Source organism: Mytilus edulis, chromosome 3 (assembly GCF_963676685.1).
Source record: "Mytilus edulis chromosome 3, xbMytEdul2.2, whole genome shotgun sequence".
Classification (NCBI taxonomy): Eukaryota; Metazoa; Mollusca; class Bivalvia; order Mytilida; family Mytilidae; genus Mytilus; species Mytilus edulis.
This window is the reverse complement of record NC_092346.1, coordinates 21634111-21661812: the sequence shown is the minus strand read 5'-3', so window position 1 is coordinate 21661812 and position 27702 is coordinate 21634111. Positions and strand designations below refer to the sequence as shown.

Below are 27702 nucleotides of genomic sequence, written 5' to 3'. Positions count from 1 at the left end.
TTTAGGCAAAAATGGCACACCCCTACCAAAATAATATCGAAGTTATATATCAATTACAAAAAATGGTTAAGAAAAGTCGGAGAAAAAGGAGCCACCCTTTTGTATTTACCGCAAAAAATACTCTTACGTTTAGCACGACATCTGGCGATCAATTTATCCGTTAAAGGGAAACCAATGTATTCGCGCCAATGAAACATCTCAAGAAAAGCAATTCTTCAGGGGAAAAAAATTCACAGATACTTCGCAATTAATTCTCTTAACTACCCTACATTCTATCCAATGCTAGTACTGCCCAAATACTATAACATTTATGGTGGCTTGTAAAAATTTTGTAAACAATATTCCGAGAGAGCAAAACAAACATGGCGGACACTGGCTCAGGAATGAATGGTGTTGTTCTAGTAGGGCCAGGAGACCTCAATAACCAGGAAAATATGATTAGTTCAAATGAGAATATTATACAAAATGATGAAGTCAACGGTGACGACCTTCTTCAGCTTGCTTTAGACGAGGCATCTGGTGGTCTATCGACAAATACTATAGCTTACAGTGTGTCAAATGAACTGGTTGATGTAGTGGCAAATGATACATTTCAGGGGACAATAACGGGTGGGGATAATTCTGAACTAGCGTTTGAAAATGCCACTTACATTGTAAGTGGTGGTGATTCTGTTGATTTTAATGCAGAAGGAACACAGTTCCAGCTTGAGACCAGTGAACCTGGAAACAATGATTCAGGAAATATTAGTGTGTCGGTTGCTTCTGGTTCAGACAATCATACTAGTTCAGTAATTGGAACTACAAGTAGTGGATTGACAGTAACCCTTGTTCCAGCAAATGAGGGTAGTGGGGCACCATTAGGTTCAAGTCAAAATCCAATTCGCATTATTCAACAAGGTAATCAATATACACCTGTACAACAGTTAACTACTGAACAGTTACAACAGATAATGCAAGTTGTCCAACAACAGCAGGTAGCAAAAAGTGCATCAGAGGGTGGTGGTTCAAGTGTACTCTATAATCCACAAACTAATACAAAAATAGTATATCGGGTCATTTATCCATCAGAACTTCATAAAACTGCAACAGGCTCTCAGAATTCCCAGGGACAGCAAACAATCATACAACTGAACCAGCAACAAAAAAGGCAATACAAAAAGAGAATAAAAGAAGAAGAAGAAAGAGTTGATGGCCCTGATTTGACTCGTGAGGAAAAGGAAGCTAGAAAAAAACACCGTCCTCGTACTCGATCTGGTCGAGTTTCAAAGCCACCAAAACACATGATGAAAGATTATAAACATATTCATGTTGTAGATTGGGACGAAGACTATGATGATTCAGATGGTGGGTATTCTGACTTCAAATATAGTGAAGATGAAAAAGAAGAAGAAAAGGAAAGTGAAGCTGATTTTATGTTTGATACAGGTATGAAATGTTCACATTAAAACCAACAATATTTTGTAACATATTTTATACTGGTCATTACTGGATAAAATATTATCTTAAGACTTATTTACACATAAAGGGTGTGCATTTTGACAAACATTGTGTTTATTTGTTAAAAGCACTGGTTATACAAGAACTACATCATTAGCCCATATAGAACTCTATATCTTTCTACTTTTTAGGCTGAAAAACTTGTCAAGCAACTTGTCACACAAGTTTTTCAATCATTGCTTTTTATATGCAGCATGTTTTGAAAGGTGCCCTGCTTCATTCTGTTTCTATGTTCTGACACACTTTACCAGTTTCCCCTTTCTACCTCTGCTGTGCTTAATAGCAATACAGCACAAAACAGCTGTGCTCAGTAAATGCCCAATATTAGGATAAAGCAACAGTGAAAATTTGTATTAAAAATGAAGAAGACAAAAAAAGATGACCAAGACACCCTACCAACACTGCTACTAAGACCCTCTTTAACTTTTCCCATAACTCAAAATACCTCAACATATATATTCTTAAGTTTTTCGAAAAATTCGAACACCAAAGTGGTGACTACTGGGCTGGTGATACCCTCGGAACCCATGGTTTTCTCCATGAACCTACGATAAACATTGCAAATTGTGCCCAAGTTGTCGTATGCACATTTCTTCAAAGACAATTGCTTACCGACTGATTCTATTTGAAAGAATTAATGTTGATGATCATTCATGACCCATCCGATTAACAGATTACCTATAACAACAGATTATGACACCAGCTGTAACTGTTGATTAGCTTGGGTTGTAAACAAAGTCATAAAATTTTCGCCAGGTAAAATTTAGTAATTAACGAGTCATATCAATACGAACAAAATAAAATACAACTGATCTTTAAAAAAGGCAGGGCGCTCTGGAAACTGTAAAAAGGGCACAGGGCGGCACTCATGGAAAAGGCGGGCGCCGCACCCTTTCAAAAGGGCCTAGCTGGAACACTGATGACACACCTTTTTACAACACAGCCATCAGTGACTCAAAAAAGGTTCTTTTTTCGGAATACCTATTGATTGATTTCATATATATATCAAAAATTGCATAGAAAAATAAAAAAATCACATTTAAAGACTGAAAGATATATATTTGTACTCATATTTATTTGATAATGATTAACTACAACATGTATTAGTTATGTTTAGTTAAGTTTATGGTATACAATGTATATACAACATTAATGAAAGGTAAACAGTAAAACACTTCATTTTTTTTTATGTACATTTCTTATATTCCCAGTATATGGAAAAATCATGGATGAAAATAAGATAAAAATATTTAAAAAATTATTCAATTATATACAAATTAATGTATCCAGGATTTAGAATTGAATTTTGCTGTTCATGAGTTATACTTCTGGATTTATTGGAAAATGGAAATTCAGTCATTATCATGTTATAATTTTAGAATAGTTGAACGAATCGATATCCTGTTCATATTTTGACATGTTGACACTATTGACAAAGTAGAGATCAGTGCATTTTTGACGATTTTTACTCTTGTAATTCAGGTCAAATGAAGCCAAAGAACTGGAAGTGCAGCACATGTCATAAATCTTACATAGGGAGAGGAGGCCTTGGGAGGCATTATCGCTTAAATCCATCACATGGAAATGTTGATGATTTACCTCAAGAAGAATCAGGTATTTTAACATATTTAATGGTCATGATCAATTAACTGAAAAATGTAAGTAAAAACTAAGAAAGTGTTAATATGTACAATGTAATACAAAATATACTTCTGTTAAGGCTTTTACACACCGTTGAAATAATAATAAGAGTCATTCAATTGTTACTACTTTTTAATTGTGGAAATTATGAAGTCAAAAATGCTCTTCAAAATTTAGAAATTGTCATTTGAAAGATATAGGAGTTGGTTAGGCCAGGATTTTTTAATTTATTGGTTTACGGATCCGCCGACCCGATTTTGCTGATTTCCAGAATAAAAATAAAATTCACTTTTCACGCTTTTTTATTCCCGCCGACCTTAACAAATGCATTATCCCTGAAAAATAATTAAAATATTTTTTTTCCTGAAATGAAATGCATTAATCACTAACAAAATTGACAACACTTTCTGGTGTGAAACAAAAACCTTCCAGTTTACGTTTCTAAGTATAGACAAATCAATTATAACTGACCTTGAAATGTCGTTTGCGCAAATAATTTTGCGGAACGAAACTTGTGTTTAAAACCAATTACACAATAAGTTCGTTTACCTTATTTGTCATCAGTCCGTAAGATGCATCATCTCATAGAAATAGACCTGTCCAAATTAAAGAACTGAATATTAACAAATCATTAGGAATTTTCTTGTTTTTATAGGTAATAAAAAAAATGTCGTTCATTTGGATAAAAAAACGGGAATGCAAGACAACAGATTAACCCGATATCGTTTTTCCAGTGGACGATTCTATTAGGTTTTTGACACGTGTGTTGAAACTTATTTTCGTACGACTGTTATGCATTTTTTCTTTATCAGTTTTCGTGCTTGAAGATCATTATTTACCAAGTTTTCTGGAATTGATTAAGAGCTATATACGCGAATCTATTTTTCTTGTTTCTGAAATGATGATTTAATTTCGTCTTTGTCCGTGCATCCCCTTTTTTTTACTGTAAATTACTAGACAATGTCATGCGTAGTTTATAACAGCTGAGCAATAATATTTCATCGAACTAAAATTTTAGAAATGATGATAAAATAGCATAACAAACATATTGCTAGAAAGGTGAAATATATATTGATTTTGCATTTTTTTGTCTTCAAAGATGATTTTTTTTTTCTTTTTTTTCCCCGACCGACCGACCCGACTTTTTCATGGGGAAAATCCGTAAACCAACAAATTAAAAAACCGTGGCCTTATTGGCGTCCGTCTCATGTCACATAAAGGATTTATTTACACCTTTGCAATGCAAGTGTTTGAGGCATACTTTAATGTCTCCTTTTTTTTCTTTTAACGATGGCCCGGAAGGGAATTTAACTGTTATGACGAAAAATGTTCCAGTGCAAGAAAAACCTCTGCCTCTTAACATTATCCTTTAACTTTTATATAGATAATTAATTTGTAGAGGGTACTTTAAAATCATTTTGGCGAAGAATGTGTTCCAAGCATAGTTTAATATCTCTACATTTTAATTTATGATGGTCCTTATTGATAAAGAAATAAATTTAAAAGTAAGAAAACTCTGCCTTTATTCTTTATTCTTCAACTAAAAGTCAGTTGTCTAAATGATGATTTCATGATCTATATTCCAATTTTTATACGACGTCAAAATAAAAAAAAAATTTTGGTCATATATTGGTATCACGTAGTTGTCATTGTCAGCTTCGTCCGAAGATGGATGATTTCCAGATAATAACTTAAGTATAAGTAAATAGAAACCAAAAAATTTTTAACACAAGGTTTATAACCACTAAAAGAAGGTTGAGATTGATTTTGGGGGTTTTGGTGCAAGAGTTTAGGAACTACGGGCCAAAAGGGTCCAAAATTAAACTTTGTTTGATTTCATCAAAAATTGAATCTTTGATATATACTGAATCTAACCATGTATTTAGATTTTGGACATGTTGGATATTGGACCATAAAAGGTATATTTCCATTTTAAATTTTTAAATCCTTAGACCACATTCATTCTGTTTCAACTATTTAATCACAATCCAAATTCAGAACTGTATCAAGTTTGAATGTGTTGTGTCCATAATTGCCCCAACTGTTCAGGGTTTGACCTCTGCGGTCGTATAAAGCTGCGCCCTATGGAGCATCTGAGTACAATATCTTTTGAAGTAAATGTTTAGTGTGTAGACTAAAGGATAAGATTAAGAAAATAAAGTAATCATAGACAACAATGGGCCTAACTCATTTTTTTTGTTAAAAAAAAGGAAAAGTTTACCGGTAAAAGAAAATATGTATATTTTACTGGAGAAAAAAAAATGAAAGTGGCTAAAAATATATTGTTTTGGCAAAAGAGGTGGCCAAAAAAATAATTGACCTAGGGGAAACCCTGAATGAATTATATAATGCATGAATAGTGAACTTTATTATAGATTCCAGTAATTTAAGTAGGCCTACAGCAAATGGTATAGCATATACAGGCAGTATATCAGAAGATAGCAATACTCAAGACTCCATTCCAGGTGCAACTCTTTGGTATCCAACACCTGGACGGCCAAGAAAGAAAGGTCAGAGAGGAAGACCACCTATGTATGAACAAACTCCAGCTCGGAAAAGACATAAACTTAGAGAGGTAGTAAAATATAATGGTTTTTATACGACCGCAAAAAATTTTTGCATTCGTATAATGGTATGATGTCGTCTGTGTCGTCTTCAACTGTGTCGTCGTCCGGAGACACATTTGGACAATAACTTTTTGGGGCAAAAAAGGGCCAAAATAAGTTTTTTTTTAGTTTTCAGTCAATAACTTGTGTTTAAGTGTATAAATATCTCTCAAATTATTCCACAAGTTTCTATACTACAAAGGGATGGTTATTGGGGGTTGAGGTGGGTTATGGTTCAAATCATCAAGCAATTAGGGACAAAAAAGGGGGAAAACAAGGGTTTTTTGTCGAGCCTGCGACTTTAGTTGCAGAAAGCTCGACATAGGGATAGTGATCCTGCGGAGGCGGTGTTAGCTAACTTCTTAAAAGCTTTATATTTTAGAAGGTAGAAGACCTGGATGCTTCATACTTTGTATATGGAGGCCTCATGATACGACGTTTCCGTCAGATCTCAACCCTCCCCCTATACCTCTAGCCAATGCAGAAAAGTAAACGCATAACAATACGCACATTAAAATTCAGTTCAAGAGAAGTCTGAGTCTGATGTCAGAAGATGTAACCAAAGAAAATAAACAAAATGACAATAATACATAAATAACATCAGACTACTAGCAGTTAACTGACATGCCAGCTCCGGACCTCAATTAACATGATTAAACTGATTGAAAAATTATGTCTTCATCATATGAATATCAGGCACAATCCTCCCCGGGAGGGGTTTAGTATCATACCATCATAACATATATGAGAAGAACATAACCCGTGTCATGCCAACAACTGGTTTATTAATAATAAATGTGTTTAGTTCCGATGCAAAGACCCTATAAGTGAATCAATATTAACGCCAAAATATGCAATCTTTAATGACCTGACAACAGTATCGTAACTATATCCCTTCTTAATAAGTCTATTTAAAGGTTTTGTTAGTTTCTGAGGTGAATACTGACATTTTTGTGCTTTATAAAGAATATTTCCATAAAATATTGGATGTGAAATACCTGAACGTATAAGAAGTCTGCATGTTGAGCTATATTTACGAATGATGTCCTTATACCAATGATAAAATGTTTTGACTAGTTTGTGATATCGAAAACCCTGGTGTAATAATTTTTCAGTAATACATAAATTTCTCTCGTTAAAATCTAAAACATTGTTACATACATGAGCGAATCGTACAAGTTGAGATATATAAACTCCGTAAGATGGTGACAAGGGAACGTCACCATCTAAAAATGGATGATTAATGATAGGAAATGAGAAATAATCTCTTTTATCATAAATTTTAGTATTAAGCTTTCCGTTAATGATATATATATCAAGATCGAGGAGTCATTGTTAGTATTAGCTTTATTTAAAGTAAGTTTAACAGGACAAATTTCTTTAGTATACATACTGAAGTCGTCATTATTGAGAGCTAAAATATCATCCAAATATCTAAAAGTATTATTAAATTTGTGTATCAGATGTTGTTTCGATGGGTCTTTGCTGATTTTTGTCATAAATTGTAACTCATAGCAATACAAAAACAGGTCCGCAATAAGTGGTGCACAGTTAGTCCCCATTGGAATTCCGAAAACCTGATGATATACGGAATCTCCAAAGCGAACAAAAATGTTATCTACTAAAAATTCAAGAGCAGATATAGTATCAAAGCATGTCCAATTGACATAGTTTTTTTTGTTTATTGCTACTAAAAAATGACCTAAAAGAGTTTGAACATATATATTCACATTCTGACTTTTTAAATGCCGATTTAATTAGGTGTGTGAATTTTTTCTTAATGAGAATGTGAGGCAATGTGGTATATAGGGTAGAAAAATCAAAACTTACAACAGATTCAAAATCACCAATATAAGCATGCAATTTATCAAGTACTTCTAACGAGTTTTTGACACTCCAAAAGTAATTAATTCCACTCTTTTCGAAGACTTTATTTGAACAATTTATTATCAGGTTTTTGATTGTACCAAGTGTACTGGTAAGAAGAATAGATAATTTAGTAGTGGAACAATGGCTTGAAGACAAAATAAATCTATATTTGTAAGGTGTTTTGTGTAGTTTCGGAAGCCAATACATAGTTGGGACTTTCATTGTTTTTGGTTCTGCTTGTAAAGCGGTAGCTAAAAGTTTATGTTTGTTACAGATGTCGTTTTTGTCGAGCCTGCAACTTTTGTTGCAGAAAGCTCGACATAGGGATAGTGATCCGGCGGCGGCGGTGGTGTTAGCTCACTTTTTAAAAGCTTTATATTTTAAAAGGTGGAAGACCTGGATGCTTCATACTTTGCATATAGATGCTTCATGTTACAAAGTTTCCGTCAGTCACATGTCCAATGTCCTTGACCTCATTTTCATGGTTCAGTGACCACTTGAAAAAAAAGTTCAAATTTTTTGTAATGTTGAATTCTCTCTTATTATAAGTAATAGGATAACTATATTTGATATGTGTGTACCTTGCAAGGTCCTCATGTCTGTCAGACAGTTTTCACTTGACCTCGACCTCATTTCATGGATCAGTGAACAAGGTTAAGTTTTGGTGGTCAAGTCCATATCTCAGATACTATAAGCAATAGGGCTAGTATATTCGGTGTATGGAAGGACTGTAAGGTGTACATGTCCAACTGGCAGGTGTCATCTGACCTTGACCTCATTTTCATGGTTCAGTGGTTATAGTTAAATTTTTGTGTTTTGGTCTGTTTTTCTCATACTATATGCAATAGGTCTACTATATTTGTTGTATGGAATGATTGTAAGGTGTACATGTCTAGCGGGCATATGTCATGTGACCCTGACCTCATTTTCATGGTTCAGTGGTCAAAGTTAAGTTTTGAGTTTTGGGCTTTTTATCTAATACTATATACCATAGGTCAACTATATTTGGTGTATGGAAATATTTTATGATCTTTATGTCAGTCGCACAGGTTTTATTTGACCGTGACCTCATTTTCACAGTTCATTGCACAGTGTGAAGTTTTTGTGTTTTGGTCTATTTTTCTTTAACTATAAGTAATGGGTCAACTATATATGTTGTATAGAAGCATTGTTAGCTGTACATGTCTGCCTGGCATATTTCATCTGACCTTGACCTCATTTTCAAGGTTCATTGGTCTTTGTTTAGTTATCTTGGTTAATGTTAAGTTTATGTGACAGTTGTAATAAAGCTTTACATTTAGGACTATCAACATAAAATCAATGATTAGTAAAGAAGGCGAGACATTTCAGTGTGTGCACTCTTGTCTAAAGGACAATTTAGAAAATTTTAAAGCAGTGAGGTTATCCATTTAAAATGTAAAGAACACTGTTATATACATGTTTGATTACTTGATTACCACTCTTACACTGGTTGAAAATTATGTATAAAGAAATGATGATTGTCTTCAGATGTGTAGCTGTAAATTTATTTTTAGAAGTTACTGTTTATTAATATTTATTGTTGCCAACTCATTCAGAAATTTGAATTGAGATTATTAATAAGGATACGGGGGAGGCAAAAAAAAATGTGGGGTGGGGGTAGGAGTGTAAAATTTTTCTCATTTGAGATTTCAGAAATTAAAAAGATTTTTTCTACAAATATTTTTTTTTGAGGAGATTAATATTCAACAGTAAAGTGTATTGCTCAATAGCAAAAAAAATTATTTATAGATTCATTAGACCACATTCATTCTGTGTCAAAAACCAGAAATGCTGTGTCAACCACTTAATCACAATCCAAATTCAGAGCTGTATCAATCTTGAATGTTGTGTCCATACTTGCCCCAACTGTTCAGGGTTCGACCACTGCAGACGTATAAAGCTGCACCCTGTGGAGCATCTGGTTATCCTTAAATTAAGTTAAAGACCTTTGTTTAGGAATAAGATACCAAGTGACAATCTACAAGCCGGTTGCAAAAGATAAAAAGGTGAACAGTACCCAGTACACAAAACACTGTACAGAAAACAGATTAAAAACACACCAATTCCAACCATACTAAAATCTTGAGGAACTCTGATGCTTTAGAAGGTCAGCTCTGCTTCACTTGTGAGATTTTATATAGTAGAAATTTCAAAAACATCTCAAATATTATAAATCATTCAGGAAATATCTGCAACAAAGTTTAAATGGCAGAGACTGGCTAAACTGGAGGATACCTAATAAAAAGTTCCTAGTAAACAATAGGTTAAATGATAATACAGTCGACAAGTAGAGGATTGATAGGGTTAATTATTGAGATTACGAGAGTGAATTTAATTTGAGTTTGACAGGTAGAATGTATATTTGAATATGTTTTCAGACACTGTACAACTTCACAAAGTCCCAAAAAGTTTAAAAGGTTTTCCATATTTTTTAAAATTATAGCTGCTGTAAAACAACTTTCAAACTTATCACACTTTATGATTCATCCCCTACAGTTGACTTATACTGTACATTTGTGCATGCATTTGATGACAACATGTGTAATCAGTGATAGACTTTACAAAAATTTAAGGAATGAAATTTTGTAATTTCTGGATAGCTTCTGGATATTCTCTAACTTAAGTTTACCGCAACCAAATGTTATATGAAACTTATACACAATGCTTATTACCATAAAGTACAAATAAAATACAAATTTGGGTAGTGCACTTTTACCGTCCTTCAGTTATATTCATTTATAACTTAATTTGACATGCAACAGGGGCATCATGTGTGACCCATATGGACACATTCCTCATTAATTGTAAGTTAGTTAATATGATTGAATGGAAGCTTAAAATATGCCAGAGGTGAGTAGATTAGGATATAAGAATAGGAATAGATGAGCAGCAAATGTAAAATGCTGTTATTGTACATGTTTTGTCGTATGGTTTAGAGAAAAAACACTTTGAAAAAGTTATTAAAGAATATTTATTACAAAAAAAAGAAAACCCCCCAAAAAATGTAGAAAAGTGCCTGTACATGTCTTGATGAAAGTTTCCTGATGTTTTAGCCTGAAAATATGGGGTATTCCCTATTGCCATTAAATCTGTCTATTTAAAGTCAGTTTCAGTGCTATAACCTTAGTTTGCCTTGACCAAATGTTATGATATGTGAACACAATGGTTATTACCATCAAACACAGATCAAATGCGATTTTGGATAGCATCACGTTCACTTTAAGTGTGTTATGTCCTTAAAATATATTTAATACCAGTGGCATATTCTTTTTTATTTTTTTTCAGGGGAAGTTGATTATTACAAACAAATTTTAATATCACAATATGTAACTGGACTTTGAAAAATTCTTGAAGCATCATTAAGGACTAAAAATTAAACCTTGAAGGACTGACTGCATCTAAAATAAACATGTTTTTTTTGCAAATTGAGTTTTTATGATACATAGATTTTGTTTTATATTTGACTATTCAGAGTGAATGATTGATTTGTATGTTATTGTTATTCCTACAGTTTATTAAACAGTATGACACAGAGGATTTAATGGACATTGTTCTACCAAGGCTAGCCAAAGTTGTAACATTGTGGGAATTTCTTATGATGAAGGTAGAATCCACCAATACCAATAAACCAAATATACAAAGTGTATATCAGGAATTTGAAATGCTGACAGAAAAAGTGAAAGATTTATTTAAAACCTGCTTAAAACTTTCAGACGGCAAGTCAGATGAAAGTTCAGATAATAGAATGAAGGTAATCATATTACTAGCTTCCCCAATTCCATACAAATGAAAGTTTCAGCTACTGTGAAAGTACTTTTATGTTTGGGTATCAATTTTCGTGGTTTGAGTAAAATTAATATATTTGTGGGTTGTTTAAACATGGATTTAAGTTTTTTGAAAGAAAAAAAAACAAAGAAAGAATTTGAATCAATCAGAAACAAAGATTCTTGAAGATAATCATTATATTGTTTTGATATGAATCGTGGAATTTTGCAAAATAGTTTGTTTTTGCTCTTTGGTTGAGTTGTATCTGACACATTCCCCTAGTCCATTTTCAATTTTATAACATGGGGATATTTCCATTTTTATATGACTGCAAAAAAAATTGGGATCGTATATGGTATAATGTCGTCGTCTGTGTCGATAGTTGGAAGACACATTTGGTGTCCGGACAATAACTTTAGTTTTGGTTCAATACCACAAAAGGAAGGTTGGGATTGATTTTGTGGATGATGGTCCCACCCGTTTAGGAATTAGGGGCCTAAAAGGGGCCCAAAACAAGCATTTTTCTACTTTCATGATAATAATTTGTGTATAAGTATTTCATTTGCTCTTTGCAAAAAATGGGCTTAAAAACAAGCATTTGTCTAGTTTCCAGACAATAACTTGTGTTTAAAGTGTATGGATCTCTCTGAAATTGTACTACAAGGTTCCATATACTACAATGGTAAGGCTGGGATGGCGTTTGGGGGTAATTGCTCCAAGGGGGATTCAAAAAGTTTAGGGGTTCCAATTTTTTTTAAGGGGTTTAAATTTTTTTTAATTTCTCATATTCCAAATTTTTGAAAAGTTCAAGAAGAAATTTTTAATTGCACAGTGTTGCATAATAGATTTGTAAGATCTTGACATTTGTTATGTGTCAGAAACCTATATTCTGTCAAAAATTTGATCACAATTCAAATTCAGAGCTGTATCAAGCTTTAATGTTGTGTCCATACTGGTTTTATTTAGACTTAAATTCCTGGATAAAACCACCTATGAAAACCACAAAAATTGGTTTCCCACTGATAAAAGTACTTTCACAGTAATAGAATGAAGGTAATCAATGTTAATTATAATGTCTTCCTCAATTCCATACACAACATTTTGCTTAGATTTGGGTTTTCTGGCTTGTCCATAGTGGACAGCCTAACCTTTATCATTGATTTTTATACGACCGCAAAATTTGAAAATTTTTTCGTCGTATATTGCTATCACGTTGGCGTCGTCGTCGTCCTAATACTTTTAGTTTTCGCACTCTAACTTTAGTAAAAGCACAAGGTTTATGACCACAAAAGCAAGGTTGGTATTGATTTTGGGAGTTTTGGTCCCAACATTTTAGGAATTAGGGGCCAAAAAGGGTCCAAATAAGCATTTTCTTGGTTTTCGCACAATAACTTTAGTTTAAGTTAATAGAAATCTATGAAATTTTGACACAAGGTTTATGACCACAAAAGAACGGTTGGGATTGATTTTGGGAGTTTTGGTTTCAACAGTTTAGGAATTAGGGGCCAAAAAAGGGCCCAAATAAGCATTATTCTTGGTTTTCGCACAATAACTTTAGTTTAAGTAAATAGAAATCAATGAAATTTAAACACAATGTTAATGACTACAAAAGGAAGGTTGGTATTGATTTTGGGAGTTTAGGTCCCAACAGTTTAGGAATTAGGGGCCAAAAAGGGACCCAAATAAGCATTTTTCTTGGTTTTTGCACCATAACGTTAGTATAAGTAAATAGAAATCTATGAAATTTAAACACAAGGTTTATGACCATAAAAGGAAGGTTGGTATTGATTTTGGGAGTTTTGGTCCCAACAGAATAAGGGGCCCAAAGGGTCCAAAATTAAACTTTGTTTGATTTCATCAAAATTGAATAATTGGGGTTCTTTGATATGCCGAATCTAACTGTCATGACTGTGTATGTAGATTCTTAACTTTTGGTCCCGTTTTCAAATTGGTCTACATTAAGGTCCAAAGGGTCCAAAATTAAACTTAGTTTGATTTTGACAAAAAATGAATCAGTTAGGTTCTTTGATATGCTGAATCTAAAATTGTACTTAGATTCTTGATTATTGGCCCAGTTTTCAAGTTGGTCCAAATCAGGGTCCAAAATTAAACTTTGTTTGATTTCATCAAAAATTGAATAAATGGGGTTCTTTGATATACCAAATCTAACTGTGTAGGTAGATTCTTCATTTTTGGTCCTGTTTTCAAATTGGTCTACACTAAAGTCCAAAGGGTCCAAAATTAAACTTGGTCTGATTTTAACAAAAATTGAAATCTTGGGGTTCTTTGATATGCTGAATCCAAAAATGTACTTAGATTTTTTATTATGGGCCCAGTTTTCAAGTTGGTCCAAATCAGGATCTAAAATTATTATATTAAGTATTGTGCAATAGCAAGTCTTTTCAATTGCACAGTATTGCTCAATGGCAAGAAATATCGAATTGCACAATATTGTGAAATAGCAAATTTTTTTTTAATTAGAGTTATCTTTCTTTGTCCAGAATAGTAAGCAAGAAATATCTAATTGCAAAATATTGTGCAATAGCAAGATTTTTTTTAATTGGAGTTATCTTTCTTTGTCCAGAATCAACTTAAATCTTTGTTATATACAATATACAATGTATATTCACTTTTTACTACCAACTGATAAATTAAAATAATCTTTACCATTCAGTGATAACAAGCAGTTTTTTTACATCTTAATATTTTATGATGTATTTAAATGAGTAGTTATTGTTGCAAACTCCATTAGAAATTTTAATTGAGATTAGTTTTGGAATAAGGGAAAGGGGGATGTGATTAAAAAAATTGGGTTCAATTTTTCTCATTTGAAATTTCATAAATAAAAAAGAAAATTTCTTCAAACATTTTTTTGAGAGGATTAATATTCAACAGCATAGCAGGGTTCTCGTTAAGACGCGTATACGCGTCCTGGACGCATGGAAATCGAGCTGGACGCGTCATTTTTTAAACCCGTGAGTCCCTGGGACGCGTCCTGATTGTATCCCCTGAGTCCCAGAAACATCATTTTTAGAAGATTAATGTTGTTTTGACAAGAAACTAAACCGGAAGTCGATGTCAAAACATCGATGTGATGCGTAGATCAATATTTTTGACAGCCGATAGATTTATAATTTACATAATTTACATTGTCTGCATGGTTGAACAAGCCAATGAACGGCGATCATGAGAGAGGCATTTCTTAAATTGAAAAGTAAAAATTCTTTCCAAACTATTTTTTAAATACAAATGATTGACTGTACCTTAAATGAAGTGAATTATAAATCCAAACTAAATTATGAAAAGCAGAATAATCCAGAAAATAAATAAATTGCTTGACCACATGGTTTGTTTTGTTTACAAATATGTCCCATGATCATTTTAGGCGGGAAAAATACTTGGGGAAACACCTAAGTAACAGACAACTCTGTCTGGATATTTATAGACATTTAAAATAAACAGCTGATATGGTAGTGTCATGAAAGTAGTTACACTTGGTGTATAAATTCAATCTAAACTAATTTAATTGGGAAAAGGGGGTAGAGGGGAAGGGGTTAATTTATAATTTTTTAAATTTTTTTTGTGTAATTTTAATAAATTTTGGTAACTAAAAATGACAAGACAAATTCTTTAACTTATTTATTATTAAATAGTCCATTCACATAAAAAAAAAAAAACTAAAACCCTACCTATGCCCTGATCTTTTTAATGGAACTCTGGCTTTGGCAAACCAACATTTTTTTCAATGTGGCCCCACATCAAGGATATGATGTAGACCCAGAAAGAAGTCTGTTACATGTACATATTTTTTGAACAATAACTATTTAGAGGTCATATTTTTTCTTGATTTAATAAAATCTACCAACCCGACACGCATGGTTTAAGTTGTATTTCGTCACATTTCATTATATTATGACACAAAAAAAATACATTGCATCCTGGACTCATCAAAATCTTTTGGGACTCACCATTTCTAAAAGTGATGAGTCCCAGGACTCACCATAACAAATTCCTAGTGAGAATCCTGGCATAGTGAATTGCTCTAAGAGAAAACAAAAATTTTAAGTTCATTAGAACACATTCATTCTGTGTCAGAAACCTATGCTGTGTCAACTATTTAATCACAATCCAAATTTAGAGCTGAATCCAGCTTGAATGTTGTGTCCATACTTGCCCCAACCGTTCAGGGTTCAACCTCTGCGGTCGTATAAAGCTGCGCCCTGCGGAGCATCTGGTTTTTTATCTATTTACTTAAGAAACATACCGAAAAATCTATGCTATTATATTTATTGGTAGACTGGCACTACACTTACAATTCTTCTTAAAAAAAAAAGCAACAAGATTTTTTACCGCATTCCTGCTTGATGACAAATGAAAAGAATAAAATTTTCCTGAATTACTGGTGCATGCAATTTTGTTTGAAGCTCTCATTATTCTTTAACATGTCCATATTAGTTGCTGCAATGCATAATATATTGTCAGTTACCATTGTTAAAAAAAAAAAAGCTGATAAATGTATAAAGAGATGAAAGTAAAAAAGAATATTAATGAAACATCTCTGTACATAGTTATGCCTTGAATTTTGTTTAAAAAGATGACTTTTAAAATTTTTATATCATTGAAACAGCTCCAAATTATCTCCCTTTGGTGCAAAAATGCCATTTTTTGGCATTAAATTTGAAATATCTGTTTTAACTCATCGGTGACCTATATTTTTTATTATTGTTTTCATATAAGCTGTACATTAACTAAATAATTGTAAAATTTGAGCGATTTCTGTAATTAGGTTATTTTTTTATTTCGATATTACCTCTATTTCTCCTATTAGTTCAACAGAAAAAAGGACATTAACAAAAATGTATGCTTCTTCCGGAGGCAGATTGTGAGCTTAAATGAACGGTGACCCCATTTTTAGCTCACCTGGCCTAAAAGGCCATGTGAGCTTTTCTCATTACTTGGCGTCCGTCGTCGTCGTCGTCGTTAACAATTTTTCAAACATCTTCTCCTCTGAAACTACTGAATGGATTTGAATGAAACTTAGCATGATTGTTCCTTAGATTATCCTGCACAAAGTGTGTGCTTCGATTTTTGATCCGTCAAAAAACATGGCCGCCGTTACTTAAAAAAGAACATAGGGGTCAAATGCAGTTTTTGGCTTATATCTCAAAAACGAAAGCATTTAGAGCAAATCTGACAGGGGGTAAAAATGTTCATTAGGTCAAGATCTATTTTCAGATGAATCAAACAAACCATTGTTGGGTTGCTGCCACTTAATTGGTAATTTTAAGGAAATTTTGCAGTTTTTGGTCATTATCTTGAATATTATTAGCTCACCTGGCCTAAAAGGCCATGTGAGCTTTTCTCATCACTTGGCGTCCGTCGTCGTCGTCGTCGTCGACGTCGTCGTCGTCGTCGTTAACAATTTTTCAAACATCTTCTCCTCTGAAACTACTGAATGGATTTGAATGAAACTTAACATGATTGTTCCTTAGTATATCCTGCACAAAATGTGCGCTTCGATTTTTGATCCGTCAAAAAACATGGCCGCCGTTACTTAAAATAGAACATAGGGGTCAAATGCAGTTTTTGGCTTATATCTCAAAAACGAAAGCATTTAGAGCAAATCTGACATGGGGTAAAAATGTTCATTAGGTCAAGATCTATCAGCCCTGAAATTTTCAGATGAATCAAACAAACCATTGTTGGGTTGCTGCCACTTAATTGGTAATTTTAAGGAAATTTTGCAGTTTTTGGTCATTATCTTGAATATTATTATAGATAAAGATAAACTGTAAACAGCAAAAAAGATCAGCAAAGTAAGATCTACAAATAAGTTAATATGACCAAAATTGTCAATTGACCCCTTAAGGGGTTATTGTCCTTTAATGACAATTTTTCACAATTTGTTCATCATATTTGCTAACTTTAAAAAATCTTCTCCTCTGAAACTACTGAATGGATTTGGTTAAAACTTAGCATGGTTGTTCCTTAGATTATCCTGCACAAAGTGTGTGCTTTGATTTTTGATCCGTCAAAAAACATGGCAGCCGTTACTTAAAATAGAACATAGGGGTCAAATGCAGTTTTTGGCTTATATCTCAAAAACGAAAGCATTTAGAGCAAATCTGACATGGGGTAAAAATGTTCATTAGGTCAAGATCTATCAGCCCTGAAATTTTCAGATGAATCAAACAAACCATTGTTGGGTTGCTGCCACTTAATTGGTAATTTTAAGGAAATTTTGCAGTTTTTGGTCATTATCTTGAATATTATTATAGATAAAGATAAACTGTAAACAGCAAAAAAGATCAGCAAAGTAAGATCTACAAATAAGTTAATATGACCAAAATTGTCAATTGACCCCTTAAGGGGTTATTGTCCTTTAATGACAATTTTTCACAATTTGTTCATCATATTTGCCAACTTTAAAAAATCTTCTCCTCTGAAACTACTGAATGGATTTGGTTAAAACTTAGCATGGTTGTTCCTTAGATTATCCTGCACAAAGTGTGTGCTTTGATTTTTGATCCGTCAAAAAACATGGCCGCCGTTACTTAAAATAGAACATAGGGGTCAAATGCAGTTTTTGGCTTATATCTCAAAAACAAAAGCATTAAGAGCAAATCTGACATGGAGTAAAAATGTTCATTAGGTCAATATCTATCAGCCCTGAAATTTTCAGATGAATCAAACATCCAATTGTTGGGTTGCTGCCACTTAATTGGTAATTTTAAGGAAATTTTGCAGTTTTTGGTCATTATCTTGAAAATTATTATAGATAAAGATAAACTGTAAACAGCAAATATGATCAGCAAAGTAAGATCTACAAATAAGTCAATTTGACCAAAATTGTCAATTGACCTCTTTAGGAGTTATTGCCCTTCAAAGACTTTTTTCACAATTTGTTCATCATGTTGACTTACTTTAAAAAATCTTCTCTTATGAAACTGCTGTATCAATTTCAGCCAAACTTAGGCTAAATGAGTTTCAGAGTTTCAGAGTATCTAGTATAAATTTTATATTTCATTTCCTTGTATGTCAAGAAACATAGCTCCTATGGCTAAAATAGAACATAGGAGAAAATGATTTTTTTTGGCTTTTGAAGAAAATAGGACGATTCAAAGAACATTTAAATAAATTGAAAAGACAAAATAATCATTGATGAGAGATTAAACCAAAAAAATTCAGGTGAGCGATTCAGGCTCTTGAGAGCCTCTTGTTATAGATAAAGATAAACTGTAAACAGCAAAAATGATCAGCAAAGTAAGATCTACAAATAAGTTAATATCACCAAAATTGTCAATTGACCCCTTAACCCTTTCGCCGATGAGTCCCGGTTTACCGGGATTCACGCTTCAGACTGCTGACGACGAGTCCCGTTTTACCGGGATCGGAATACATCTTTTATATTTCCCGCTCAAACAGTGCAAACATGAGTTATCTTTCTTTGATGAATAACCCGGATGAAAGTGTAAACATGACGCTTCAGTTTGTTGAAAACCGTGTCAAAATCAGAGGAAATTTACGGAATTTACGAGAATTTGAAATGAGGGAACAATTTTTTGGAAAGAATATGGAAGAATTGAAGCCAAACTAGTATACTTTTTTGACATAAAATGTCGTTTTATGTTCAAAACACTTGGAATGGACATCGTTCAGTGTGAGGAATTTGTACAGCCTCATAATTTTTTTCAAAATTTTGCCATTTTGGGTTAAAAAAATTACAATTTGGGGTCAAAAAGCAGAATTTTGAGAATTTCACTGAAATAATGCCGAAAAATTGAAAATTTGAATATTTTATGAGGAAAAAATTATCAAAACATAAAAAAACCTGTGAACTTGGTGTTAGTGAATGAAATAAATAAACAAATAACTACAAACAAGTTTTTATTGACATTTATTATGAAGATCTCCCACTTGAGTAAAAGTAGCCAGGGAAGCCATCGTCTCAGAGTAGCTTCTGTCTGGGCAGCAATCGGTGAAAGGGTTAAGGGGTTATTGTCCTTTAATGACAATTTTTCACAATTTGTTCATCATATTTGCTAACTTTAAAAAATCTTCTCCTCTAAAACTACTAAACCAAATTCAACCAAACTTCAACTGAATGATCAGTAGGGTGTATAAAATAAAGTTTGTGCTTTATTATTTATTTCGTCAAAAAACATGGCCGTCATGGCTAAAAATAGAACACAGGGTAAAATGCAGTTTTTGGCTTATATCTCAAAAACTCCAGCATTTAGAGCAAATAAGACAAGAAGTTAAAGTATTTATTAGGTCAAGGTCTACCTGTCCTGAAATTTTCAGCCGAATTGGGTAACTGGTTTTTCAGGTATAATGCCCCTGAATTGATGATTTTAAAGAAATTTTGCAGTTTTTGGTTATTATCTTGAATATTATTATAGATACAGATAAACTGTTAATAGCAAAAATGTTAAGCAAAGTAAGATCTACAAATAAGTCAATTTGACCAAAATTGTCAATTGACCCCTTAAGGAGTTATTGCCCTTTAAAGACTTAATTCACAATTTGTTCATCATGTTGACTTACTTTAAAAAATCTTCTCCTTTGAAACTGCTGTATCAATTTCAGACAAACTTAAATGAGTTTCAGAGTATCTAGTATAAATTTTATATTTCATTTCCTTGTATGTCAGAAACATAGCTCCTATGGCTAAAATAGAACATAGGAGAAAATGATTTTTTTTTTGCTTTTAAAGAAAATAGGACGATTCAAGGAACATTTAAATAAATTGAAAAGCCAAAATAATCATTGATGAGAGATTTAACCAAAAAAATTAAGGTGAGCGATTCAGGCTCTTGAGAGCCTCTTGTTTTATTTCATTTTTAGCTCACCTGGCCTAAAAGGCCATGTGAGCTTTTCTCATCACTTGGCGTCAGTCGTCGTCGTCTGTCGTTGTTAACAATTTTTCAAACATCTTCTCCTCTGAAACTACTGAATGGATTTGAATGAAACTTAGCATGATTGTTCCTTAGATTATCCTGCACAAAGTGTGTGCTTCGATTTTTGATCTGTCAAAAAACATGGCCGCCGTTACTTAAAATAGAACATAGGGGTCAAATGCAGTTTTTGGCTTATATCTCAAAAACGAAAGCATTTAGAGCAAATCTGACATGGGGGTAAAAATGTTCATGAGGTCAAGATCTATCAGCCCTGAAATTTTCAGATGAATCAAACAAACCATTGTTGGGTTGCTGCCACTTAATTGGTAATTTTAAGGAAATTTTGCAGGTTTTGGTCATTATCTTGAATATTATTATAGATAAAGATAAACTGTAAACAACAAAAATGATCAGCAAAGTAAGATCTACAAATAAGTTAATATGACCAAAATTGTCAATTGACCCCTTAAGGGGTAATTGTCCTTTAATGACAATTTTTCACAATTTGTTCATCACATTTGCTAACTTTAAAAAATCTTCTCCTCTGAAACTACTGAATGGATTTGGATGAAACTTAGCATGATTGTTCCTTAGATTATCCTGCACAAAGTGTGTGCTTCGATTTTTGATCCGTCAAAAAACATGGCCGCTGTTACTTAAAATAGAACATAGGGGTCAAATGCAGTTTTTGGCTTATATCTCAAAAACGAAAGCATTTAGAGCAAATCTGACATGGGGTACAAATGTTCATTAGGTCAAGATCTATCAGCCCTGAAATTTTCAGATGAATCAAACAAACCATTGTTGGGTTGCTGCCACTTAATTGGTAATTTTAAGGAAATTTTGCAGTTTTTGGTCATTATCTTGAATATTATTATAGATAAAGATAAACTGTAAACAGCAAAAATGATCAGCAAAGTAAGATCTACAAATAAGTTAATATGACCAAAATTGTCAATTGACCCCTTAAGGGGTTATTGTCCTTTAATGACAATTTTTCACAATTTGTTCATCATATTTGCTAACTTTAAAAAATCTTCTCCTCTAAAACTAATAAACCAAATTCAACCAAACTTCAACTGAATGATCAGTAGGGTGTATAAAATAAAGTTTGTGCTTTATTTTTTATTTCGTCAAAAAACATGGCCGTCATGGCTAAAAATAGAACACAGGGTAAAATGCAGTTTTTGGCTTATATCTCAAAAACTCCAGCATTTAGAGCAAATAAGACAAGAAGTTAAAGTATTTATTAGGTCAAGGTCTACCTGTCCTGAAATTTTCAGCCGAATTGGGTAACTGGTTTTTCAGGTATAATGCCCCTGATTTGATGATTTTAAAGAAATTTTGCAGTTTTTGGTTATTATCTTGAATATTATTATAGATATAGATAAACTGTTAATAGCAAAAATGTTAAGCAAAGTAAGATCTACAAATAAGTCAATTTGACCAAAATTGTCAATTGACCCCTTAAGGAGTTATTGCCCTTTAGGTAAAGACTTTTTTCACAATTTGTTCATCATGTTGACTTACTTTAAAAAATCTTCTCCTTTGAAACTGCTGTATCAATTTCAGCCAAACTTAGGCTAAATGAGTTTCAGAGTATCTAGTATAAATTTTATATTTCATTTCCTTGTATGTCAGAAACATAGCTCCTATGGCTAAAATAGAACATAGGAGAAAATGATTTTTTTTTTGCTTTTGAAGAAAATAGGACGATTCAAAGAACATTTAAATAAATTGAAAAGCCAAAATAATCATTGATGAGAGATTTAACCAAAAAAATTAAGGTGAGCGATTCAGGCTCTTGAGAGCCTCTTGTTCTTTTAAGTATATGATAAAGTTCATTTATAAAAAAATATAGCGAAATCCTATATTAAAAAAAAAATTGATTTATACCCAGGAGCCCCCTTAATCAAGTTTTTAATTTTTGTTGACAATTTGTATTTAAGATTGTAAATTCAGAAATGATTGTGAGGCTTATACAAATATGTATATTGTGACTGGGTGAGTTTCACAATAATAAGAACAGTGAACTCACAAACATATTGCTGTACAATGTATGTAAATTTTCCTGAAATTGCAATAATTTATCTTAGATTTTTGTCCATTCTTCAAAGAATGTATAACAGTTTTTGCAGATGATCAATTTTCTAAATGAAATTAATATGAGAAATAAAACAAAAATTACTATAATTACTGTAAGTTTTATAATATTTTAAACATCTCTAGCAAAATGATCACAATCACCTCATTGTAATTTTCACACAGATGATTTACTAATCTCCTAAAGTGTAACGACAGAATGAAAGATTTACTTATCCCCTAAAATGTAACTTTAGGTCAAATGTGTGGGTTTTTTTTTCAAGCTAACTTAATTTAGAAGTTTAAACACTAAATCTCTGGACAAACAAATATATATAAAAGTATTTTTTCATTTTGAGAAATTTTTGAATGCAGTACTTTTTGTTTTCAAATTTCAAATTGTAAGAAACAAGATTGAACTCTCTACTAATAATCTGAATTAATAACCAGACTATTTTCATGTTTATTTACATGATTTTCATGCTAAAACCACTTATTAATTAAAGGTTCTCATACAACTGTTTACCAGTAGTTTCGGATTTATGTAGAAAAGTACATTTTATAATTCAGCTGACCCAAAGATTAATTGGATTATTATGCCCCACCTACGATAGTAGAGGGGCATTATGTTTTCTGGTCTATGCCTCCGTTCGTTCGTTCGTCCGTCCGTCTGTGCGTCCGTTCGCTTCAGGTTAAAGTTTTTGGTCAAGGTAGTTTTTGAAGAAGTTGAAGTCCAATCAACTTGAAACTTAGTACACTTGTTCCCCATGATATGATCTTTCTAATTTTAATGCCAAATTATAGATTTGACCCCAATTTCGTGGTCCACTGAACATAGAAAATGATAGTACAAAGTTCAGGTTAAAGTTTTTGGTCAAGGTAGTTTTTGATGAAGTTAAAGTTACATCAACTTGCAACTTAGTACACATGTTCCCTATGATATGATTTTTCTAATTTTAATTCCAAATTATAGGTTTAACCCCAATTTTCACGGTCCACTGAACATAGAAAATGATAGTGCGAGTGGGGCATCCATGTATTATGGACACATTCTTGTTTTTTTTTATGCCCCACCTACGATAGTAGAGGGGCATTATGTTTTCTGGTCTGTGCGTCCGTTCGTCCGTCCGTCTGTTCGTTCGTTCGTTCGTTCGTCCGTCTGTCCCGCTTCAGGTTAAAGTTTTTGGTCAAGGTAGTTTTTGATGAAGTTGAAGTCCAATCAACTTGAAACTTAGTACACATGTTCCTTATGATATGATCTTTCTAATTTAAATGCCAAATTAGAGTTTTGACCCCAATTTTACGGTTCACTGATAGAAAATGATAGTGCAAATTTCAGGTTAAAGTTTTTGGTCAAGGTAGTTTTTGATGAAGTTGAAGTCCAATCAACTTGAAACTTAGTATACATGTGCCCTATGATATGATCTTTCTAATTTAAATGCCAAATTAGAGTTTTGACCCCAATTTTACGGTTCACTGAACATAGAAAATGATAGTGCAAATTTCAGGTTAAAGTTTTTGGCTTCAGGTTAAAGTTTTTGGTCAAGGTAGTTTTTGATGAAGTTGAAGTCCAATCAACTTGAAACTTAGTATACATGTGCCCTATGATATGATCTTTCTAATTTAAATGCCAAATTAGAGTTTTGACCCCAATTTTACGGTTCACTGAACATAGAAAATGATAGTGCAAATTTCAGGTTAAAGTTTTTGGTCAAGGTAGTTTTTGATGAAGTTGAAGTCCAATCAACTTGAAACTTAGTATACATGTGCCCTATGATATGATCTTTCTAATTTAAATGCCAAATTACAGTTTTGACCCCAATTTTACGGTTCACTGAACATAGAAAATGATAGTGCAAATTTCAGGTTAAAGTTTTTGGCTTCAGGTTAAAGTTTTTGGTCAAGGTAGTTTTTGATGAAGTTGAAGTCCAATCAACTTGAAACTTAGTATACATGTGCCCTATGATATGATCTTTCTAATTTAAATGCCAAATTAGAGTTTTGACCCCAATTTTACGGTTCACTGAACATAGAAAATGATAGTGCAAATTTCGGGTTAAAGTTTTTGGTCAAGGTAGTTTTTGATAAAGTAGAAGTCCAATCAACTTGAAACTTAGTATACATGTTCCCTTTGATAAGATCATTCTAATTTTAATGCCAAATTAGAGAATTTATTCCAATTTCACAGTCCTTTAAACATAGAAAATGATAGTGTGAGTGGGGCATCCGTGTACTGTGGACACATTCTTGTTTTTTTTATAAAATACCAAAAACTTCTTTCTAGTGTTTATCAGAATTATCATTTGGATATAAGCAAAAGATTAAAGATTGTAATGTAAAGAAATCTAATTTTTATACGCCCGGGACGGGACTTATTTTGGTATACCGTTGTCCGTCCGTCCGTCTGTCCGTCCGTCCCTCCGTCTGTCCGTCCGTCGTCCACACTTCGGACAATAACTCAAAAACACCTACACCAATTTCCATGAAACTTAAGTGAATTGTTTATATCTATTGACGTAAGCTCCCTTTCGTTTTTTTTTAATTTCAGATTTTAAGTTTTGGATTTATGGGGCTTTATTCATAAAAAAGGGGGGATTTTCAACACTTCGGACAATAACTCAAAAAGGCTTTCACCAATGTCCATGAAACTTTGGTGAATTGTTTATATCTATTGATGTAAGCTCCCTTTCGTTTTTTTTTAATTTCAGATTTTAAGTTTTGGATTTATGGGGCTTTATTCATAAAAAAGGGGGGATTTTCAATACTTCGGACAATAACTCAAAAATGCTTTCACCAATGTCCATGAAACTTTGGTGAATTGTTTATATCTATTGATGTAAGCTCCCTTTCGTTTTTTTTTAATTTCAGATTTTAAGTTTTGGATTTATGGGGCTTTATTCATAAAAAAAAAAGGGTAATTTTTAACACTTCGGACAATAACTCAAAAAGTCTTTCACCAATGTCCATGAAACTTTGGTGAATTGTTTATATCTATTGATGTAAGCTCCCTTTCAATTTTTATAAATTTCAGATTTTAAGTTTTGGATTTATGGGGCTTTATTCATAAAAAAAAGGGTGATTTTTAACACTTCGGACAATAACTCAAAAAGGCTTTCACCAATGTCCATGAAACTTTGGTGAATTGTTTATATCTATTGATGTAAGCTCCCTTTCAATTTTTATAAATTTCAGATTTTAAGTTTTGGATTTATGGGGCTTTATTCATAAAAAAAAGGGTGATTTTTAACACTTCGGACAATAACTCAAAAAGGCTTTCACCAATGTCCATGAAACTTTGGTGAATTGTTTATATCTATTGATGTAAGCTCCCTTTCAATTTTTTTAAATTTCAGATTTTAAGTTTTGGATTTATGGGGCTTTATTCATAAAAAAAGGGTGATTTTTAACACTTCGGACAATAACTCAAAAAGGCTTTCACCAATGTCCATGAAACTTTGGTGAATTGTTTATATCTATTGATGTAAGCTCCCTTTCAATTTTTATAAATTTCAGATTTTACATTTCCGTGTTATGAATTTTTATGGTTAAAAAAGGGGGGATTTTTCCAATTTTGGGACAATAACTAACACTTTCACAAAATTTTATGTATGGATGAAAAATTAAAGACAACAAACTTAGTTAAATTTGAGGTAGCCTTAATAGTGCCAATTTTTTTGTGCATTTTTATTTATTATTTGGGGGGGGGTATTTGACAGGGCTCACACTATTTCTAGTTGATCATATAAATTCATTTAAAGCATAAAAGACAAGTTAAAAGAGCAACGGGCGTATCATGCGCTAAAGCGCAGCCCTTTATTGATACATGTATAGCAGTTATATTATTTTTGAGTTGATTAATGAATGTGGAACCATTTTTATTTCAGATGTCAAATAGTAGACTGACTGAAGCTATTGGTTTTGAAACAGGGACATATGAAGTGAATACAGCTGTTCTTCAGTCTACTTTCATGGACAATGATCTGAACAATACAGAGAAAACTGAAATTGTAAAACAGTTTGACCACGTTCGACATAAAAGACCACATAAAATAGAAGTTATGATGGGTCCATCCACCGAATCGCCCACCAAAAGATTTAAATCTATTTTACCTAATGATAAAAAGAGTAATGTTGTAGTGTCTACTCAAGGAAACATTGTGTTAATGGGAACACCACAAACAACTAATTCTACATCTCCTAAAATAGTTCTAGTTAATAATGCACAAACTTCACAAACAAGTTCTAATCCATTAATAGTCATGAATAAAAATCAATCCAATTGTTCAGCTGCAGTTTTAGAATGTGTGCAGTCTTCACCATCTAATGTTATATCATCACACACATCAACACTACCTTCTGCAAGTAAACAAAGTCATTATGTCAGTAATCAAGTATCACCTACAAAGAGTGTTGTGTTAAATAGTAAATCATTACCTCAGAAAAGATCTTCACAGACTTTACCATCAAAACCTAGCACAGTGGTACAATCCAATATCTCATCAGGAATCACAATAGTTCCAGTCAATAACTCGACTGGATTTAATTCTGTAGGAAAGATAAGTTCTGTGTACAACACATCCTTGTTAAGTCATAACCCGGTACCAAAACAGACTGAAATTATCTCTAACTCTGTAGCAACTAGTTTATTGTCATCGGTAGTGTCAAAAGCTGGAGTCATGATTGCAGAAAATAACATAAATAACATACAAGAAACAGACATGGAGTCAGAATCTTTAGAGATGAAACCTGAAGTTACACAAAGCAATGAAGGCAGTACGTTCATTATTACAAATTACAACAATGTTGAACCAAATAATTCTTTAGAACCAACGACTTTAGGCAATTCTAATGTTGCTCTAGAGAATACCATGATAAATTCCTCTGGTGGTTTAGAAAATCCTGAATCTGGAGAGCAGACTATAGGAGAAACGTTAATAGAAACAAATCACATGGAGTCAACTGAAATGATTGAGTTAGTAAACGATCAGTTAATCACAGAAGATGCTTCTTTAAATAATGTCATCACAGCATCGAACATTTATCAGACACCAGAGGGCATCATAATTATCCAGAATCAGGACGGCAGTACTGTACAATTACAGGGAAGTGATGGGGAACCCATTCCCTTAGAAACAGTTCAGGCATTATTAGAAGGACAATATCTGCAGACAACAGAAGGGAGTGTCCTCTTAAATCAATAATTTAATAGGAAATACATCATAATTGTGCATAGCTCATTTATGTCTTATTTATTATTTAAAATATTTAAATTGTGTCAAATATTAAATTTATAGGAAGCACATTAAAGAACATTGCATCTC

At 32.7% G+C, this 27702-nt stretch overlaps 1 protein-coding gene across 1 annotated transcript; it reads left to right on the top strand.

Moving 5' to 3' along the window:
• The first annotated feature begins 139 nt into the window (after positions 1-139).
• LOC139514207 (uncharacterized) lies at positions 140-27702 on the top strand. Its single transcript, XM_071303030.1, has 5 exons — positions 140-1425; positions 2980-3111; positions 5514-5713; positions 11146-11385; positions 26266-27702. Exons 1-5 carry the CDS (start codon positions 363-365, stop codon positions 27580-27582), a joined length of 2952 nt encoding a protein of 983 aa, XP_071159131.1. The 5' UTR covers positions 140-362; the 3' UTR covers positions 27583-27702.